Source organism: Delphinus delphis, chromosome 17 (assembly GCF_949987515.2).
Source record: "Delphinus delphis chromosome 17, mDelDel1.2, whole genome shotgun sequence".
In the NCBI taxonomy this organism is placed as follows: Eukaryota; Metazoa; Chordata; class Mammalia; order Artiodactyla; family Delphinidae; genus Delphinus; species Delphinus delphis.
Window position 1 is genome coordinate 77,427,989 of NC_082699.1, and position 21,283 is coordinate 77,449,271.

General features: G+C 47.8%; 1 protein-coding gene across 2 annotated transcripts in view; it reads right to left on the reverse strand.

Moving 5' to 3' along the window:
* TRAPPC9 (trafficking protein particle complex subunit 9) overlaps positions 1 to 20,509 on the reverse strand; it is a 507,030-nt gene extending 486,521 nt beyond the window's left edge. For both annotated transcript variants that reach the window (XM_069539993.1, XM_059995234.1), the window contains exons 1-3: positions 20,389 to 20,509; positions 11,912 to 12,505; positions 3,584 to 3,729 (exon numbers count right to left, since the gene is read on the reverse strand). In XM_069539993.1, coding sequence (XP_069396094.1) covers positions 3,584 to 3,729; positions 11,912 to 12,495 — 730 coding nt within the window. In that variant the 5' untranslated portion in view covers positions 12,496 to 12,505; positions 20,389 to 20,509. The remainder of the gene's footprint in view (positions 1 to 3,583; positions 3,730 to 11,911; positions 12,506 to 20,388) is intronic.
* Between the last annotated feature and the right edge of the window lie 774 nt (positions 20,510 to 21,283).

The window sequence follows — 21,283 nt, forward strand, 5'->3', positions numbered from 1 at the left end:
ACTGGAGTTTGCAGGCAGTTGGACAGGGCCGGGTCCTGGTGCTGAGATGAGGACCTCCAGGAGGCCTCACTCCAATTGATACTTCCTGGGGTCTGAGGTTCTCTGTTAGCCCAGTGGTTTGGACTCGGAGCTCCCACCACATGAGCTCGGGCCCAACCTCCAGCCTGGGAACCAAGATCCTGCAATTTTCGTGGCGCAATTAAAAAAAAAAACAGAAAGAAAGAAAAAAAAGGAGCAGTACAATATCAAAGAATAAAAAACAAAATAAAATTAGAAAGATAAAAAACATATTAGGAAAAATAAAACTATAATTGAAACAACTGCAACAAGGTAAAATGAAACCACACACAGAAAAAAGAAGAATAAAAAGGGGGGGGGGAACAAGCCAAAAGGAGAGAAAAATAACAAAGTATAAAGAATAAAATAAAATTAGAAAAACAAAAGATTTATTTGGAAAAATAAAAATATAAAAGAATCAACAACAATGAATCAACAAGGTGAAACAGAACCCCAATCTAAAAGAGGAAAAAAAATAACTCTTGGCTCTGGGGGTGGCGTTTAGGTGGCGGTGGAACTTAGGCAGGGGCGGGGTTTAGGGTGGGGCGGGACCTAGGCGGGTTGGGGGTTGACGTTCAAGCGTGGGGCAGGGCCTCTGCTTAGGACCTGCCAGAAGGGGAGCGGCAGCACGTGGAAAGGAAGGTCTCTGGAGCTGGGGTTCCAGGAGTTTGGAGGTGGGGCCCTTTGTGAGGGTGTGTGGGTGGGGATTAGGCCCAGCACGGTTGGAGGGCGTCTCCGAGTGTAGAGGTGAGGCCCTGGGTGGAGGTGTAGGGGCGGGCCTTGGGCTCTGCGCCGCAGGAGGGAGGCTCCAAGGGCAGAGGATTAGGCCTGGGAGCCCAACAGGCTTCCGGATGCCTAAGTGAACAGGGTGAGCACTGGCCGCGTTCCTTTCCGTTCCTTCGTGCCCCTTCCCCACTGTCTCCCCAAAAGTCTCCCCCGTCCCCGCTGGACCCCTAACCGTGGATGGGTCCCGCTGGGTGTAGGAACTCCTCCCCTTCCCCAGCCGCCCCTCAGCAGTGCCATCCCAGAGGTCCGGCCTTTACTTTTGCTTCCCCTTCCCTCCCTCCCACTCCCTCAGGACCCATGTGGCTGGAGGGGGCCTTGGTGGGCAGAGGATCAGGCCCGGGATCTCAGCAGGTTCCCAGGGGCCCAAGTGGGCAGGGGAAACCTGGCCACGCTCCCTTTTGATCCTCTGCCCTCCCAATGGTTCCCCAATTTCCCCCTTCGGGCGTGGGATCCCTTCCCCTCCCCCAGCCACCCCTCAGGGGCTCCAGTCCCGTCCCACCTCCACTTCTCCTCCTCCTTCACTCCCCCCACACCCCACATACTACCCAGTTGCTGGAGGTTCCTCCCATCCCCTTAGGTGTCCGTGGTCCCCCACCGGTGCCTGGTAGGTGCCCAAGTTGTGAGGAGATGCAAATTCCACGTCCTCCTAGTATGCCATCTTGTCCATGTTAAATTTTTTAAGGGGTGTTTTTTTGTTTTTTTTTTTTGGCTGCATTGGGTTTTCGTTGCTGTGTACAGGCTCTTCCCTAGTTGTGGCAAGCGGGGGCTACTCTTCATTGTGGTGCACAGCCTTCTCATTGCTGTGGCTTCTCTTGTTGCAGAGCACAGGCTCTAGGCACAAGGGCTTCATCAGTTGTGGCACATGGGCTCAGTAGTTGTGGCTCGCGGGCCCTAGAACGCAGGTTCAGTAGTTGTGGTGCACGGGCTTAGTTGCTCCATGGCATGTGGGATCTTCCCGGACCAGGGCTCGAACCCGTGTTCCCTGCATTGGCAGGTGTATTCTCAATCACTGCGCCACCAGCGAAGTCCCGACCATGTTAAATTTTTATGAAAAACAACTACGTTTCAGAACAACAACAATATGCTGGAAGAGGGGCACTGTTTGCATTTTTACAATTTTACATGAAATTTCTTTCATGTCTGGCTCGAGACAAGTGTACTGGATTCCCACACCTGCTTCTGCCCTCAATCTGCTGTGATGTCACACGTCCTGGAGCCCCCCGGAAACCCCACTGTGCGTTTCTGAGGGACCAAGAGTGAAATTAGCTGGCAGCACCCGGCACCCAGCCTTCACAGGAAACCCGACCTGCCCATTATCACTGGGTGGGTCAGGTGCCCGGTGGCATTCTTCCCGGATAAGCACCTAACCTTCAGCTCTACTCCACCAGTCCACAGCAAGTCATTATAGACCTCTCCTTCAAGAAAACAAAGTAAAACTCCTATTCACCTTTCCCCTCCTACTTAATCCTTTATCTGTTTCTTGTTTCTTTCCATCTATTCCTTCTCTTTCTCACTTTTATCTCCCTTTCCTCTTTAAGAAGGCAAATTATGAAATTTAAGTCCATTTTAAGAATTTATATTTTGTGTGTCCTATAGGACGCTGTTGATCTTCCACTGAAGAACCTGGTTACTTCATTCTGACTTGTATTTGCCACAGTGGCTGACGGGCCCTCTGACTGAGCTGTCAACCTCTTCCGGGAAAGGACCCTGTTTCAGCCCTCACGCACGCCACATTTATTTAACAAGCACTCACAGAACATCTACAATATACTAGATGATGGACACACACAGACCACGCCTCCCACTCCCACCTCCAGGACATAGCCCCTGAAGGAGAAAAACATGCGAACAGGCAGTTCCAGCACAGAGGGTAAACTCCACGCAGACAGGATTCTGTACAAGACCTGCGGGCACCCACTGCGTGGAGGCGTCAGAAGAGGCTGTCCTTTGAAGCAGGTTTTCTTGTTTTTAAAGTCTTTTCAATGGAGATATGGTTCACATACCGCAAAAGTCACCCACTTAAAAGTGTACGATCCGGGAGCTTCTGTATATTGACAGCTGTGCAACCCTTACCACGATCTAATTCCAGAACCTTTTCATCACCCCAAAGAAACCCCATGCCCATCAGCAGTCCCTCCCCATCCCCCCCTCTGCCCAGCCCCAGTAATCTGCTCTTTGCCTCTAGATTTGCCTATTCTGGACATTTCAGATAACCAGAATCATATTATATGTGGCCTTTTGTGTCTGATTCCTTTCACTTGACATGATGCTATCAGGGTTCGTCCATGTTGTAGTGGTATCAGTATCTCATCTGTTTTTATGTCTGAATAGTGTTCCACTATATGGAGATACATTTTGTTCATCCATTCATCATCTGACCTATGGATGAGGTTTTGAAGAATGAGTGTAAGAGGTGACTATCATGGGGAATGGCATTCTAAGCAGAGGGCAAGATGTGCTTTTCAAAAACAAAAAAAAACAGAGCAACAAGGCAATTCAGTGTGTTTTTGAGGAAAGTGCATGCTTGCTTCAGCAGGACTGCAGTGCAGGGCTGGGTGGGAAAGTGGCAGGAGATAAGGCGAGGCAGTTACCCCAGAAGACTCCCCACTGCAACCAGCTCAGCTGACGGCTTCCCCTCCCTCTCCATATGTTTTTAGAGCCACTGTTTCTAGGTTTTCTCTTATTTCAAGTAGCAGTTGCTATAATTACATATGTGATCATCTTCATCAGATAACCTTACCTCCAAGCCACAGAAAGTCATTCACTGCGCGAAGCAGGTCCACGGACATATGGTAATGGACCAGGGAGTCCTGCAGCATCCCGGCCTGCAGGCACAAATCCCCCACATGCTTCCGCATGCGCCCTTGGCACCGCTTCTTGTAATGTCTATAAAGTAAAATGCACAGAAATGTATCATTGCTAATGCCCGACTTCTGCCCCAAAAGCACACTGGCTAAGCACTTTGCAATTCCCTCGCTACAAAAAAAATGCTAAGAAGGCAACCTTAGGCTCCACAATTGAAAGCCAGCCACCATCATTGCCAGTTTATGAGCAAAGTTATTTTTTAAACCTAATAGGATACACGTATTTCACATGGATAATATTAGAGCAGCCTTTCTCTTTTCAAAGTTTCCAATCACAACATTAGCACAAGAAAGTTTATGTTTCAGCTTTTTAAAAAAATCAATTATCTTCCACTTTCTTAACCTCAAACCTATTATTATTTTATAAAGAGAGCTATGCTGCGTATTATAAGCCAACTGTTTGGCTTTTGCAAACAAGATCTTTATCGTCACTATTTCAGAGCAAGCTTTAATGATACTCTGAGAGGTGGGGCCTGGGACCCTCGCTAACAGCTCTTTAAATATTGGCAAGGATGTGCTATTAAATACTGCAAAAGCTTCTAACTCTGCATCAACTCAGAAACCAAAGAAACTACACCAAAATCCTGCTTTATCATTTTTAAATATTCCTATTCTTTTGAATATTAAATTTCTTAAAAGATAAGATTTTTCAAGAAAAACAGCAGCTGTATTAAATTTCCTCCAACCAAGAAAGCAATCTTATCAAGAAAGAAAACCCCTATGCTAATCCAAAAGATGTGAAGTTTCTAGCTAAATGAATGCACAGATCTCAATACAAACTTAAATCCCATCAGATCTAACTCTGGAATGTAGCTTTTCTGTTCCAAATGTTCGCTGAACTAAGACCATCACGTAACACAGAGAAGGAGAGAAGAGGAAAGTCGGCTTGTCCTCTATCTGTTTTCTTCCCAGCCACAAGGCACTGCTAGGATGGCCCCCGCCAACAAGCCCTCCCCGTAAGAAAATACTGCATCTAAGCTGCCCCGCCATCCCCAAGCACACCCTGCCATCTCTCCCCCACTGGTCACCTCAACAGTCCTCTAATGGTCTTCTAATGACCCGCCCACCCTGTACCACCCTCCCCTTCATCCCTGCTACACACACACACACACACACACACACACACACACACACACACACACACACACACACACACACACACACACACTCTCACACACTGCCAGAGTGGCCTTCCCAAAGCACAAATCTGATTAGGTCACTCCCTCACTTCAAAGCCTTCAAAGTTTCCCCAGTACAGTTCTAGCCCCCCCGCACTGCCTCCTGCGTTCCCCAGCCTTACCACAGTACCAAGGCCCCCAGTGACCGCAGGGGCCACCTGACCCTTCGGTCTAGCTACTTCCCACCCACCTTAGGGCTCATTTCAACTCAGTTTCTCATCATGGAAGCCTTCCCTGCCTCCAACCTCTGCACCTGTGGGCCTCTCCCTCCCAAAGGTGGGCAGTGCTTGGCCTGCTTTCTTGCCGTGTCCTCCTGCTCTAACCAGAAAAGAATTCAGCGTCCAAATGCACATTTTCCTCCTCCATGACCACGACTGTGGACTTTTAATACGTGGCCCAGTTTACAAATACCACCATGATGTTGACTCAATAGATTTTGAATTAGACTTTTTTTCAGTAGACTCTACTCCTATCCTGTTAGACTAAAATTTGCTTTAAAGCATCCTGTCTTAACTCTCCAAAAAAAGTAAATTATTGCATCTTCGTATGAACTTACAAAGGTGCACATCTACTGTAGCAAAATATAGCCCAGAACATTTTCAAAAATAAAAAGTGCAACCACTGTGATCAGAAACAGTTGGTTTTGAAAATACAGGATTTTTACAAAAAGGAGGCAGCTAAATATGCTCATAGTTTTTCATATTAAGGTCACACGATTCAACAAACAATATAAAATATTCGAAATTATATAAAAATAGAAGGAACCCTAATACTTGGGAGGAAATCTCCAAAATACCATACAAACAAAATTCTATCACAGATTTATATAAATTAAAGTATTTAACTCTCGAAGTACTGTATGTCCCAAGACTGGGTCATCTCAAGATTATGAGCAATTCTGTTCCAATCCTTTGAAAACACAGTAAGAAACAGATAAAGGAATTAAGTCAATTCGATTTGTAGTTAGCTAAACTACAAAATACTTTAAACTAAATATTTTAAGCCAATTTTGGAATTTAGAATATAAGCTTTCTCATCAAAATTCTTTTTCCAAAAAGACATGGATCCTTCTTTCACGGATCATTTGAAAATGGTAATGTCACGTTTTTTAAGTCTCTCTAAAAGTTCAGAGTTCTTATATATACATTATTAGAATAGTCACATTGTGTGACCATTGAATATGTTTATGGATAAGGAAAAAAAACATACGAGCAAACAGTATAACAAAGAAAAATACAACATGAAGCCACAGTGGCAAATAAATGTAACATTAACACAAAATGTAAATATTCAAAATATGCCATAATTTGTTGTAGATTTCAAAACTAATGGTGAATTTCAAAGCCATGAGCAATAGAACTTAGCCAAAAATGTGAATATGCTCTAAATACTTCAAAGAGTTATTTCAGTATTCTTACAAGTTATAACCACTGGGTTAAAGGAACTGGAAATAAGGATTGATACAAAAATTAAAAACCCGATAACCCCTAAGTCATAATGGCCTCAAATCAATCATACCTAAATCACAGGCAAAGACCTGCAGCCTCCCCAGATAAAGGGAAAGGCATCCTTTCTAGAAGCTGTGCAAAAACACCTAACACACAGCCGCAAGCACTGTCACAGAAGGCGTTCACACTGCACTTTACACTAAGGACAATTCAACTACAGATATACGCTGTATTATTCTCATGACTTATGAGCAGATAAAAGAAGAAAATGTTTCATATGTGTGCAATTTGGGTACTATTTATGTGGCTTGTGGGAAAAAAGGGCTTGGTATATTCTAATCCAAAAACCAATTTACATGCAAAGAATGTATATATTCAAATCCAAAGGAAAACCAGAGCTGCTCAACAACAGTTTGCAATTAAAAGCCAAAGGAACTTGGATAAAGGTAATCTCTCTTTTTTTTTCTTTTTGGTATTATATAGTTTTAAAGGTATTTGCATAATTAAGTGATAGCTACAGCCCATGATTTTGCACTAGCATTTTATGGACTGAGGAAACCTAGATTACGTGCATCATGCATAAACGCTGACAGGCGTCCCTTTGGTGGAGCTGAAGTTCCAAAGTAGACAACTTTATATTATAAGACAGCTCTGAATAGAAAATAAGAAATGCAATGTTCTGTACTCAATTTCAGATGGTATATGGGCCATTAACTGATTCTGCACCTTGTCTTATGAAATCTTCCAATAAATCATCAATGTCGATTTCCTCCTTCTGAACTGTTTTATGCTAACGTTGGATATTTAACCTTCACTCCATAGAGAAAGCCCAGGCCTACCCTGCAGCATAGTTACATTCTGCTGAGGAAAGCAGATCAAGGGAGGGCTGGACAGTTTCCATTACAAGTTCGGAAGTTTCTAAGTCTGATGTTGCACCTGTGCGTCATTTGCAAGCATGTCATCATTGGAGTGAAATGAAGACCTTCAACACGGGGATGTAAAGCACGCTGATGCTTCCTAACCATCAGACAAGTCTGAGCTTCATGACATAGACCTGCAGCACTTAAGTCAGAGACTTTTTCTGAAAGGCTCCAAAACTGATCCACTTTACCATTCCAGATGTAACAGGGAGGTAACAGAATTAGTAGTGAGAACACATCCTTGAAAGCCTGACGGGGCCATGCTTGAATCCTGCTACAGCATTTGCTAGCCCGGTGATGCTGGGCTAATGACTTAACCTCTCTGAGAAGGCTTCCCATCTGGAAAAGGGGGCTGCTACCACCCACCTCAGATGGCATCGATGTGGCATGAATGAAATATGTAGGTGGGGAGGCTGACTGGTGCCTGATACAGAGCTTTGCTAGTTTCCCTCCCCCACCCTTCTCCCCTTATAAACTTGCATATTCCCCCTAATAAGTATCAAGCCCCTGGGATAGACTGTCCTATTTTTTGTATCCACCAGTGTAGTGCCTTACCCTTAGAAGGATCAAAAAAGAGCTGCTTCCTGCATAGTAACTATCAATGTTCTTAAGAGATTTGGATTTTTTTAAGTCTATTTTGAGGGGAAAGACTATTCCAGAACTATCCAACAGTCCTTCCACACGTCAGCCCCTCCTCCCAATGCTCATCCCCTCCGCCCTCAGATCCCCTGTCTGATCTGCCTTGTGTCCGTGGGGAAGATAGTCCACTGGACCGCAGGGCTCCACACCACCCCAGGCCTTCCTCCCTCCCTCAAAGAAGACCCCATCTTCTCCCCACTCCCACGCCACTTCAACTCCAGCTTCTGAGTCTAGGGAGCCATGGGAAAGGCCCTGCACCCAGGGCACAGCCCAGCCATCACAGGATCCCACCCTATGTTTTCCAACCCAGATGGCCTCAACTTCTTGCACTTGCTACACTTACTTCTGTTTTGTCCCCCCGCCCCAGAATGAGATGGACCCTTGCAGAAAGTCTGGCCTATTTCGATGAAAGATGAAGGGTCCACATTTGGACCAGAGCATTAAAGGAGAAACAAGGCCTCCTGGCCAGCACGGTAGTGTGGCAAAACCCTTCCCCAGGGGTGAGATGAACCCGGGGGAAGAACGCGAGGTCCTAGGTCAGCCAAAGCATCTCCCTTCACAGCTGACCTTGGGCGATGGAGTTGCAAACTAATGACATGCCCATCAGTGGCAGACATTAGCCTCAACAAATAAAGAATCAGCTATTTCTTGCCAACGTGGGTTAAAAGTAAAGGCTGGTGCAGGTAGGGCCTATACATCTGCTACGGTAAACCACAGACCTGGCTCTGAACGCTTATTGGCTAAAGCAGAGAGGAAGCCGTGGTCACTTAGAGAGGCCCTTGTGTCCACCAGATCCAAACGAACTAGCTATCTAGGAGAAGGACATATTTTTCTGATACCTAGAAAACCTGCCCTCAGAAAGGGGGCAAAAGACTGGCATGGATTTTAGACTAGCCTCTGCCCCTTTATGACGAAAAGTTGCTCAGACAAAGTAAAGTAAATGGCATGGTCAAGGTGAAAGCAAAAGTAAATCTGGTGTCCGCTCCTCCAACAGCGTCCCTCCACGGCCAGCAGACCCCCAAGCCGGTCACCTCTTCACCGGTGACCACTGGCCAGTAAGCACCACCATGCACATCGCCAGCGACAGCCAAGAACCGCAGGCCTAATGCGTTCATTTAAAAGCCAGAATCAAGCAAGGTGCGGCAGACTTTGACTTCCAAGTTAAAATATCCCGTGAAAACCCTTCGGCCGGCAGCCGCTTAAATCAATTAGCAACTCACTTCCTCAAAACAAACAAACAAAAATTAATAAGGGCTCATTTGTCACCAAATATAAGGAAGACCAAACAGGTTCCCCAAAGCAAGTGTTTGAATAGCTATCAAACATCAGTGGGTTATGTGCTAAAAAAAGCGAAAATTCGAAAAAATTAGAAAATAAAATGATGACCAGGATAATACATGGATCAAAGCAGCAGTTAAGTTTCTGTTTTTTAAAGCGATGCAGGCGGTAAGAAGGCAGCACAGAGGGAAATCTAGCTATTTTCAATGTAACGTGTTCACAGCCTACCTTTTCAGACCCAATAACATACTCACAGGGCGGTATGAGAGAAAAAGAACAAAGGAAAAGAAAAGAAAGAGGAACAAGCAAAAATTAGAAACACACCAGAACAAAAATAACTTCGACAGCATGGTCAAGAATTGACGTGGGCTTTGATGAGGCCAGGGGCACACGTGGACGTTCAGTAAAGCCCACCCACACCTACGCCCCTGGGAAGGCTGGGGCCTCAGGTTGGCAGCACCTGCCGTGGAGCCTGTCAGCGCGTCAACCGAACCTCCACCTACATCTAGACGTTTCCTTTCGAGCCACAAAATGCAATCTCACTTCAGGTTGGACACTTTTTATCACCCCTACCAAGAGCCGCAGGAGAGTTAGGCCCTGTCCCTGCACCTAACTGTTGTTTTAAAAATTAGATAACTGAGACTAGTGAAAGCAACAAGGGATGAACAGTGACTGGAGTAGAATGTGTTTGAGTTGAGGTCACTGGCATCATTATCTCACTGAAGTGCACATGATGGCTGAGTGTTTACGGTACCGCGAGAACAGAATGGACCCACCAGGAGGGAGGTTTCATTCACTCTGCATAAACCCTTGGCAATAGGGTCAGCCACCATGCACCGAGCACAGTATCCTGAAACTAGCTATTCCTGCCCAATTGCGAGCACAGATTTCAAAAGGCAAAAACAAACTGGCATTCCCTGGTGGGTCTGCAACCTCAAAGCCAAGAAGCTGATGAGCAGAAATGTCACCAGTGCCTCGTCTGGCAAGGATAAGGCACTGGCCACGGGGTCAGGGCAGGGTTCCTGGCTTCAGCCACTCACCCACCAGTCTGTCCAGGGAGGGGCAGGCAGTCCCTGCCGATGCCGCAGGCACTGTGATGCTGTGTGCCCGTGAGGCCCCACCTTGTGAGGGATGATCACCACGGCATCCACCCCACCTGACGCCCGGGGCTCAGCAGGAGGCAACAGGTGCAGTGAGGAGCTGGCCGGGAGCGGGCCTGGTGCTGGCAGCTCTGCCCCTCCGCGGTGCCTGGGCTCCTAACCCTTGCCACCTCGGCTCCAAGGGGAGAAGGGGAGTGCTGGCATGTAGATCACAGGGTCATGCGAAAACTAAGTACGGATCGTGGGTACGACATGCCTTGCCCTTTCCTTAGACCACGCAGACGTGTCCGGGTGAGGAAATGAAGATTCCTCCAGACCCTGCCAGGCACCACCTGCAGGAGTGGCTCGGGGACTCTGTGCCTCTCACTCGTAGGGCTGCCTGGACTTTTTCCCTCAATTCTGTGACATCTTCTCCTCTAACTTATCGACAACCAGAAAGTCGGGTCTGACCTTAGGTAAGTTCAGGAAACCCTGAGCACCTGCTCTGCAGCGGGCACTGCGGCACCCACACCATGTCCCCCATCCTCACCTGGGAGACCATCGTGCGACCTGTACAGAGCGGGGAGGACAGACTCAGGGCCCAGGGCCCAAGGCCAGGAATGACACAGCTACCCGCGCTCTCCCCAGCAAAGGGGACCACGTCTCGGCAAAGGCGTGTGTCTCGTCCTCTCCTGCGGGAGGGACACCGCACTGGCCACACAGGGAAACTGAGCAGAGGGCAGAAAGGGGAAGCAGACGGCCCAGCAGAGCTCGTCTGCAATTCTGGTGACTTAATCACAGGGACAAAGTGAGGACTGAACTTTCCCTGCTCTGTCTGACACTCCCTGAGACACAGAAACCATGAACACACCTTCCTCTGCGTGGAGCGCTCTTTCGGAAGCCCCCACGGCATTTCTGATACCCTAAGCATAAGCGGGGGCTGCGGCGCTGCCGTGGCGTGGCCCTCTGGCAGGAGGAGGACCTGAGCCCTGCAGGCGCCCGGGGACTGGGAGGCAGGAGGCACGGCCCGACCCCCAGCTCAGCTAGCACCTCACTGGGCCGCCTCTCCGCGTTCAGCACCTCATCTGCACATTGACGGGATGAGGCTGAATAACAGTCTTCACACGGTGCCGGAGGGCAGCGCCGTCCAACAGGAAGACAGTGTGAGGCACGTAACTAAAGTCTCCTAGTTTGCACATTTTAAACAGTGAGAACCAAACACTCGCAGCAGATTTGAATAACGTGTTTTATTTAATCTAACACATGTAAAGTGTTATTTCAACATGTAATCAATAAAAAAGAAATACTGAGATAGTTTACATTCTTTTCCCTAGACTAGGTCTCAGCATCTGACGTGCATTTTACCTACAGCACATCCCGGCTCAGACCAGCCTCCTCCACAGTCTCAGTGACAGTGGCTACCCTACTGGACAGCGCTCCAGGGGGGCCCACCGGGCTCCCAGCTGAAAAGGGGCAGTAAGTGTCCACACGAACCCTAAAAGGATTTCCCTGAACCAAAGGCTGTCCCATTTTTAAGTCTGAAAGCCAGTGGACTGCACCCTTTTCCCCCGCTCCCTTGCTTCTACGCTCCCGCTTGCTTCTCCCTTTCTGGAGGTCGGGAAGCAGCCCACGCTGAGGAGCCTGGGCTCCAGGGAGACTTACCTACTATCCGTGTCCAGTCCCACGAAGTCCTTCTTCTCAAATGGGACGCAGAGGAGCGGGATCTTGTCCCCGGACTTGTCCGTGGCCCTGTCCAGACGCTTGGACTCAAGCACAATGAACAGCGACTCGATGAAGTCCTCGATCCTCTTCTCCACCGTCCCGCAGTCCTCATAGCCGGGGTAGAAGGCCACGTCGGTGCGCGGCTGCTCGGCTATCTCCCCCTGCAGCCCGAAGACGAAGAGCCGTGAGTCGTACAGCGTGGAGCCGTAGATCTCCTTCTGCACGTGGAACTTCTCGAAAGTCTGCGGCCAGTCCTTGGCCGAGAAGCAGTCTGTGATGGTGATGAGGCCCACGACCTTGCGGTGGGTCTGGAAGTCGCCCCACTCGTTGTTCTCGGGCGGGTAGTGGTGCCGGTAGCGGATATAGAGCACGCGCTGCGAGTCGCGCACGCTGATCTGGCTCACGGACGAGATCCTCTTGTAGATCTTGAAGAAGTTCTCCTCCGAGACGATCCCCACGGGCTGGACCACCACGAGGAGAGTCTGGTGGTCCTCAGCACACTGCATGTAGTCAGGGACACTCATGGTGAAGACCCTGCCCAGAGAGAAAAAGAGGCTTTGAGGCGCACCGGGTTTTGCAGGCTGCCGGCACACTCGGGGATGCGGTGATGCTGGCGATGCTGGCGTCCACCAGCTGGAAGGCAGGGTAAGCCCCAAGCAAAGCTGTGGGGAACAGTTTGTCCTCGGAGTTCTGCATATGGCTATCACAGCTCTTATCACAATCCCCTGCTCTTGGACCAGGCTTGGATCTCCTGCAGAAAAGGGGCCATCTCTTGTTTTCTGTTTCCAACTCCTGGCCAGGAGCCAGGCACTGATGTGGAGTCAGTGCTCAGAAAGCTGAATAAATGCCTGAACAACGGAAGGAACTGCTTCCCCAGCCCCTCAGCAGAACAGAATGAAAAGAACCACAGTGGAATCAGATGGTCTGGACTTGAACTCCAGTCCACTTGAGCTCCTGAACTGAAAACTAATGGCGATAATAAAACTTGCTTGCTAAGAAGACATCTGGATTGAGGAAGGCTGCACATGCGAAGTGCCAGGCATACTGCCTGACGTAGAAGGAGGGGCTCTACACGGTTACTATCCCTCCTTTACGAACTGTGCTTCCTTGGGAGAGTTTTAATAACCTCTCTCAGTGAATTTTGTTAGATATAAAAAGAAAGCAACATCAACACTACTTCGATAAAAATTTAAAAAGAAAGAAAGAAAACAACATTACCTGATTCTCAGTACTGTTGAAGAATTCAATTAGATAACCCATAGGAAAGCATCTGGCCCGTAGGAGTTAATAAATGTTTGCTGAATGAATGAACAAACAAGCAAATGAATGCTGCACCCTTCCACAGACCATCATAACGGCACTGCCCAGAAATGTGAAGCCCACGTTCCACCCCTGACTCTACACTAACAACGTCAGTGACCTGGGGCAGGCCTGTGTGCTTCTTTAAACCCCAGTTTTATCATGAATTAAAATGTGGATAATAACACAAACCTCAAAGGGTTAGTGAGTCAATATTCTGGTTTTAATATGGTACCATAACTTTGCAAGACAGTACCATTAAGGGAAACTGGACAAAGGGTTCATAAGTTCTCTCAATATTATCCCTTACAACTGCATGGGAATCTACATTACATCTCAAAATAAAAGGTCTAATTTTTTAAAGGCTATTGAGATTAAATGAGCTCATTGTATCAAATAAGGAATACACCATACAAGTAGGGAAACGCCTAGCCCGTGAGATACACTCAGTAAATCTTTCCACTGACCTCACTGGTCTCTCCTACTTCAGAGTACAGGGGTGGGTACTCACGGCCAGAGGCCGCTGTACTGTGCAGCTAACAGAGCTAATGGCCCCCACTTGCAAGAGCCCCTTCCATGGCCCTATATCTAATTTTGTCTTTGTAATTGTGTTTTCTTTTTCTTGACTAGGAACTCCAAATTGCATAGCCTTCGGTTCACCAGAACCTGACTACAGAGATCATGACAGCAGCCCTCCCAGATGAAACAATAAAAATAAAAGGCCATTTCCACTAGACCTCTGAGTAAGTCCAATGGCAGGGATTTCATCCTGGGCTGAGAGGAAGAGGACTGGGGAGGGAGGTGGGAGCAATTTGGGGCACGCAGATCCTGGGGCCACCTACCCCATGCTGGACTTCAGAGTCAACCCTCACCCTCCAGAGCTTCACAACACACCTGGACAGAGCAGCAGGAAAAAGATTTTTTTTTTTTTTTTTTTTTTTTTTTTAAGAAAACTCTGACCCGCTAACTGGTCTTGTTTCTACCCAGGACACAAAAAGCTTATGTGCATATTATCTCATGAAAACCTCTAAATAATATCACCCCAACTTTACACATGAAGAAACTGAGGGAAAGAGAAGTCGGTCACATTGTGCAAGATCACAGAGAGACCACATCAGCTGCAGTATTGGAAGGCAGGCGCTCCCGCACCCCCCACCCCAGCCCCTGCCCCGGCACTCACACTGCAAAGTGTGATACACTGGCCCCCGGCCCCTCCTTGCAATAATTCCCTGCAGAGTCTTTTCTGCACCTCCTGGAAAGAACCAAAAGCACATCAACTTTCAACAAGAGCGATGTCACCCCTTGGGGGACGTATCAAAATCTTAAGCATTGGGGTGGGTGGGGAGGGAGATTTGAGAGTTTTCTGTTTCTAAAAGGTGGCAAAGATATTGAAAAACCCTTATCTAGTCTAAGCCTTCACTGTGCAGAGAAGAAGACGGAGGCCCAGAGTAGATGAGGAAAGGCCCTTATAAACAAATTTTGCTTCAGTGCAGCACCGAGCAAGCCCTGGACACTGCTGAATGGGTGCAGGATCTGTAAGGCCCAGGAGAACAAGTGTTAGAAAAAAGAAAGAGAAATATCGTACAAGGTCCTCTCTCTACAATACCGTACAATCACGTTTCATCAAGTTTTTCCATATTTGTGCATCCAAAATTAAGGTGGGCTAAATCAAGGTATAATAAGTCATAGAAATCAGGAAGTTTGAACCGTAATGGAAATTCCAACCTTTACTGTGTCTTTTCCCAATTCAAGCATGTGCTCAGTGGGCACTCCCTGCACCTGGCCCAGAGTTCTCCCAAACACAGATCTTTATTAACATGTCACACATCACACACAGGCCCACCAGAAGAAAAACACCTACAGATAAGATGGAACCAATGAAAGTGAAAGCGGCCAACCAGCATGTATCATTCGCAAAAAGGATGCTGCTCCCATCAGCAGTAGGCGGCGGAGAACTCACTGCAAGCACCACGTGCATCGGGTTGGCTCCAGCACTGGCTGTCACTCTTTGTGACCATAAGTGAGTCACGTAGCTTCACTGAGGTTAGTTTTCTCTTTTGTGCAAGGCTATGGTTGAAACTAATGATATATAAAACCTCATCATTCACATCCCCAACATCTAGTGAGGACTTCCCACGTGCCAGGCTCTGTAGAGAGGAAAAGGTAGGGTTCCAGATATATCCATGGGTAGAAAAAGTTTATATCATAAAGATGTTCATTCTCCCCATTTTGATATATAGATTCAACACAATTCTGATTAGAATTAATATCAGATTTTTCATGGAATGTAACAAGTTAGTTTATGGTCAATAGCCAAGAAACTCCTGAGGAACGACCAATGGGGAAGGGCATTTGTCCCACCAGACATAACTGCTAATGGAACATAGGGTTTCTTCGTGGGGTGATGAAATGTTCTAAAATTGATTGTGGTGAGGGTTGTACAGCTCTGTGAATACATTAAAAACCACTGAACTGTATATTTAAATGGTTGAACTGTATAGCATGTGAATTATATTTCAGTAAATCTGTAGGGAAAAAAAAACACCTCTAGTCAGCACAGTATTGGCACAGGGATAGAGAGAAAAATGGAAATGTCATCAAGCCCAGAACCAGACCCACACATGCATGGCAATTTGCAATACAGCGGAGGCGCCACTCTAGGACCGCAGGAAAGGACAGACCGTCCAACAGCAGCACTGGCACAATGGGTAATCCATGAGTAAGGAAAAGATGCACAAGCCAATCAGAAAAGGGACAGACAGACGTCTTGGAAGAGGAAACTCAAGTAGCCAAGACGTGTACAGTAAGATGCTGCACCTCAATGGCGATCAGGAGACAGCAAATTAAAACCACAGGAATAGACCATTTCATACCCACCAGATTGACCAAAAAAAAAAAAATTATTGTGGTAACATATACATAGCACAGAACTTACCTTTTTAAATGCAGAGTTCTATGGCATTAAGTACACTTACACTGCTGTGCAACCATCTCCAGAACTCTTTCACCTTCACCACTGAAGCTCTGTCCCCATGAAACACTAACTGCCCATCCCCCCACCCCTGGCACGCCCCCATCGACTTTCTGTCTCTAAGAATCTGACCACGCTAGACACGTCACATAAGTGGAATCATATGCTATTTGTCCTTTTGTGCTGGCTTATTTCACTTAGCAGAATGTCTTCAAGGTTCGTCCATGTTGTAGCATGTATCAGAATCTCCTTCTTGTTTAATGCTGAATAATATTTCATTGTATATATATATATATATATATATATATATATATATATATACCACATTTTATTTATTCATTCATTGAAGGTCATTTGGGTTGTTCCTAGCTTTGGCTACTATGAATAATACTATTATGAACATGGGTATAAAGATAAAATGTTTTAAGTATAAAAACACCACGTGTCTGCAAAGATGCAGACCAAAGGTACCTCTCCTGTTGGACAGGTGGCACGTATTCTGGCATGTGGCTGGCAGGTGCACAGAAGCAAGAACTGAAGAGAACGCAAATGTCCACCGTCAGGAGAATGGGTAACTAAACTGTGGTCGTTTAACACAATGAAATACTTTAGGACAGTGAAAATGAATGACCTAGAGAGACATTGCAGGAACAAAGATGAATCTCAAGAACATGATGGGCAAATAAAGCAAGTTGTGGATTGATACAAGCAGCACCATTCCATTCATGTAAAGTTCAAAAACAGGCAACACTTAAACAGTATCTTGTTTACACATATGGCAGAATTATAAAGAAAAAGTAAATTTGGATAGTGGTTACCTGGGTGGCAAAGAGGAATGCAGTTCGAAAGGGAAGCAGTGGGCTTCAGAAGCAGTAGTTATGTTCTGTCTCTTAAGCTAGATGGTAGATCCAGCGGTGCTTGTTTTGCCATTCTTTAAACTGTACATACATGTTAAACATTTAACATACGAGTTAAAAAAGGAAGAAGGGGGACTTCCCTGGCGGTTAAGACTTCACCTTCCAATGCAGGGGGTGCGGGTTCCATCCCTGGTCAGGGAGCTATGATCCCACATGCCTGGCAGCCAAGGAACCAAAACATAACACAGAAGCAATATTGTAACAAATTCAATAAAGACTTTAAAAGTGCTCCACATTGGGCTTCCCTGGTGGCGCAGTGGTTGAGAGTCCGCCTGCCGATGCAGGGGACATGGGTTCGTGCCCCTCCAGAAAGATCCCACATGCCGCGGAGCGGCTGGGCCCATGAGCCATGGCCACTGGGCCTGGGCGTCCGGAGCCTGTGCTCTGGAACGGGAGAGGCCACAGCAGGGAGAGGCCTGCGTACCACAAAAAAAAAAAAAAAAAAAAGGAAGAAGGTCGAACTTCAAAATTACGGTGCATTTTTTCAGCAGGTTGGCTAGTTTCAGGGCCTGGCCCCCACCCTTCTCATCTATCAGGAGATTATGCTACTGCCCCTGCCAACACCCCTCTTCTATAAGCAAAAAAGTTGATGCACAAAAAAGGCAAGTGTGTTACAGGTGCACAGGTGGCCTGTGGGTCTGACACAGGTTGAGGACAGGAGGTGTTCAATTTCTCTACTCTGAAGTAAAATGAGAAAAATATGAACAATGTATATTAAGCTTCCCATAAAACTAAAGTAAGTTTAGTAAGTGCTTTATAAATATTAACTACTATTGTTATCATTTATTTTTAGGTTATGAACTGTCTCGTCTTTTGCTGTTAAAAGTCTTTTTTTTTTTTTTTTTTAATTGACTGCGCCCCACGGCTTGTAGGATCTTAGTTCCCTGACCAGGGACCGAACCCGGGCCACCGCAGTGAAAGCACAGAGTCCTAACCACTGGACTGCCAGGGAATTCCCAAACATTCTTGCTTTTATAAAACAATGGCGGGGCGGGGGAGACGGCGCTTGTTCTTCCATTATTCTATCTGGGCAAAAATAAAAATTGACAAGCCTATGATTGGCCCTCCAGCTTTTTAGCACTTACCAATCTATGAAATCTAAACAATGAAGTCACCCTGGACTAAAAGACCCCTCTGGGTCCCTTCCAGTTCCAACTAGGCCCTGAAAAGCAGACCAACAATCAACTCCATGCCACAGCTCAGTAAACCTTACAACCTCAGGCAAGGGTTTTTCCCTGAGGCAGCTCAGTATTAGCAAACTTCTTGTTCACTTTTGCCCCAGATTCAAAATATGCAAGTACCACGGGGGGCAATTTGTCTCATATATAAGGTAGGAAAAGGGCTGCACTGGGCACTTTACAACTTATCATAGTTAGACTTCACAACAATCCTAAGAAACAAGCATTCCCATTTTCAACCTTACAGATGAGGAACCAGGCTCAGTCAGCTGCTCAAGGTCTCCTAATCTGTAAGGGGTAAACTGGAGCCAGGTTCCAGAGTCCATGCTTTTCCACTACTTTCTTCAAGGGAGAAAGAATCTGATGAAATAAGCCCTGGCACTGAGCCACCTCTGGTGTCTGAGACTAATCTAATACAAAGATTAAAACATCAAGAATATATTTCTTCAACTTGGTAGTTCCTCAAAAAGTTAAACATAGAGTTACCATATAAACAGCCATTCTACTCCTAGGTATATACCAAAGAGATTTGAAAATACGTGTCCACACAAAAACTAGTATGCGAACATTCATAGCAGTATTATTCCTAAGAGCCAAAAAGTGGAAACAACGCAAGTGTCCATCACCTGATAAATGCATAAACAAAACGTGATCTAGCCATAACAATAGAATATTACTTAGCCATAAAAAGGAACAAAGTACTGACCCTACTACAACATGGGTGGACCTTGAAAACGTTATGCTAAGTGAAAGAAGCCAGGCACAAAAGGCCACATACTGTATGATTCCATTTACATGAAATGCCCCAAATATGCAACTCCTTAGAGACAGAAAGTAGATCTGTGGCTCCCCGGGCTGCAGGAGGGGAGACTGCCAACGGGTATGGAATTTCTTTTTGAAGTGAGGAAAATGTTCTGGAATAATAATGGTTGCACAACTGTGAATATACTAAAAACCACTGAAATGTACAATTTAAACGGGTGGACTTCATCGTATGTGAACATTATCTCAATAACGCTGTTATTTGATAAAATATTTCTTGACAACTATTTTTCCCTCTATACTATTGGACTGTCCCACAGTTTAAGAAAAACAAAACAAAAAACCTTGCCAGGACATCTTTAGGACTGCAATATTCCTGGTTCTCCAATATCATGCCTCTAGTGCTGCTATTTCGTGTTAAGGAATACTATCTGGGCTGGACTAGGAAACGACAATTAACTACGTTTTAAAAATCGCCAGTCGCGTTTAAACTGGGGCGGGGAGAGGATGGAGGATGTCACAGCCTCATACCCTCAACTCATCTTTAACTAAACCGAGCCCTGCTTTCAACACTGTAATCCCTCTCTCTATAAAAACACGTGAAATCCATAAGAACCCCATCCGAACACCAGAAAACTCCGTGTTAAAGGGCATTCACGTGGGGCAAATGAGCCGGGGGAGGAGACCAAGGCAGGCACTGTGCTCTCTCTTCCCGAGACTTGGCCGGGAGAAGCCGGACTTTGCAATTCGAGGAGCTCATCCCCGGGAATCAGCGCCTGCCGCCGCCGAGCGGGATCTGAGACACTTTGAAACCAAAAGAGGAGGAGGAGAAGGAAAAAGGAGAAGAGGGCCTCCCGGGACCGCGGGGTGGGGAAGGCGGCCGGGGGCGCGGGCTGCAGCGCCGCCCGGAGGCCGGCCCCAGCCGGGTCCCGAGACCCGCTGGCCCGGGGTCAAAGGGCCGAGCAGAGGGAGGCCGGGCGGAGGGGGCCCGCGGGCGGAAGAGGGGAAGGGGACGACAGCCGAGAGCTAAGGAGAGCCAGGGCCGGGCCCGAGAGGCGGCAGGTGCGGGCCGGGCCCTCGGCAGGTGCGGACGCGGCCGTGGACAGGTGTGGCCGGGCTCCGGTCAGGGTAACGGGGCTGGGGCAAGTGGCCCGAGCAGGTGTGGGCAGAGGCGAGCCCCTCGGCGGGACACACGCTGGCTGGCGCCCTTGAGCGCCGTGACACACGGACAGCCCTCCCGCAGCCGACCCGACACCCTGCCTGCCCGGGAGCCCCCCACCTTGCACTTACACAGCCGGACCCCCGGGCCCGGAGCCAACGGCCTGGCGGGCGGCAGGGCCGAGTAGCCTCTTCGGACGCTACCCCGGCTCAGAGCGGGAGCTTCCGACAAGCGGCTGAGCCGGCACCGCCCCTGCGCATGCGCAGGGCCCGTCCCGGGCCGGGGATCCGCTCCCGGTTTTGGAAGAGACGCCGGGGAAGCGAGGGAAGGAGGAGGGGGAAGAGAGGAGTGATGAAAAGTGGAGGGAGCTAGATGGTCGCAGGGAGGGACAGGGAGGAGGAAGGAGACGGAGGGACCCAGAGGGAGAAAAGGGGAAGGAGAGCCGCTGAGAAGGAAAGAAAAGCTTTGGCTCCTGGGGCCGCGCACCCCGAAGGAGATGCCACTCCTGCCTCCGCGCGCCTTTCCAAGCCCTCAAGGCGCGCAGCTCAAATTTCACCTCCGTGGTGCAGCCCTCCAGCCCAGGCCTTTGCAAAACCACTACGGGATCACACTCCTTGCCCTCGCGCCGAGCCGGGCTTCGTGTCGCGCAGCCGCAGGCGTTGTCGCCAGTGCTCTGAACTACCTTGGGGAGAGTATAAGTTCCCCTTTTACAGGCTGAGAAACTGAGGCCGCCTGTCTCCAGGGCATGCCTTATGTGCAAGGCCACAGGGGCTGGGCGGGGCCGGGAAGTAGAAGGTCAGAGCCTGAGCCCCAAGCAGACTGCCCGAGGGCTGGTGCTTGGTCCCCATTCCTCCTTGGAAACCCACTCCTGACTCTGGGGGTCCCGTCTAGGGCTCCGAATAGGCCCCCTGGTGTGGGACAGCTGTCCTTAGTTCCAGAGCCCACCTTGCTAGGTAGGGGCAGAAGGGGTTATCCAGGTTAAAAATAAAGAAGTAAAACTTAAAAAGGAATTCACATACATAGGTT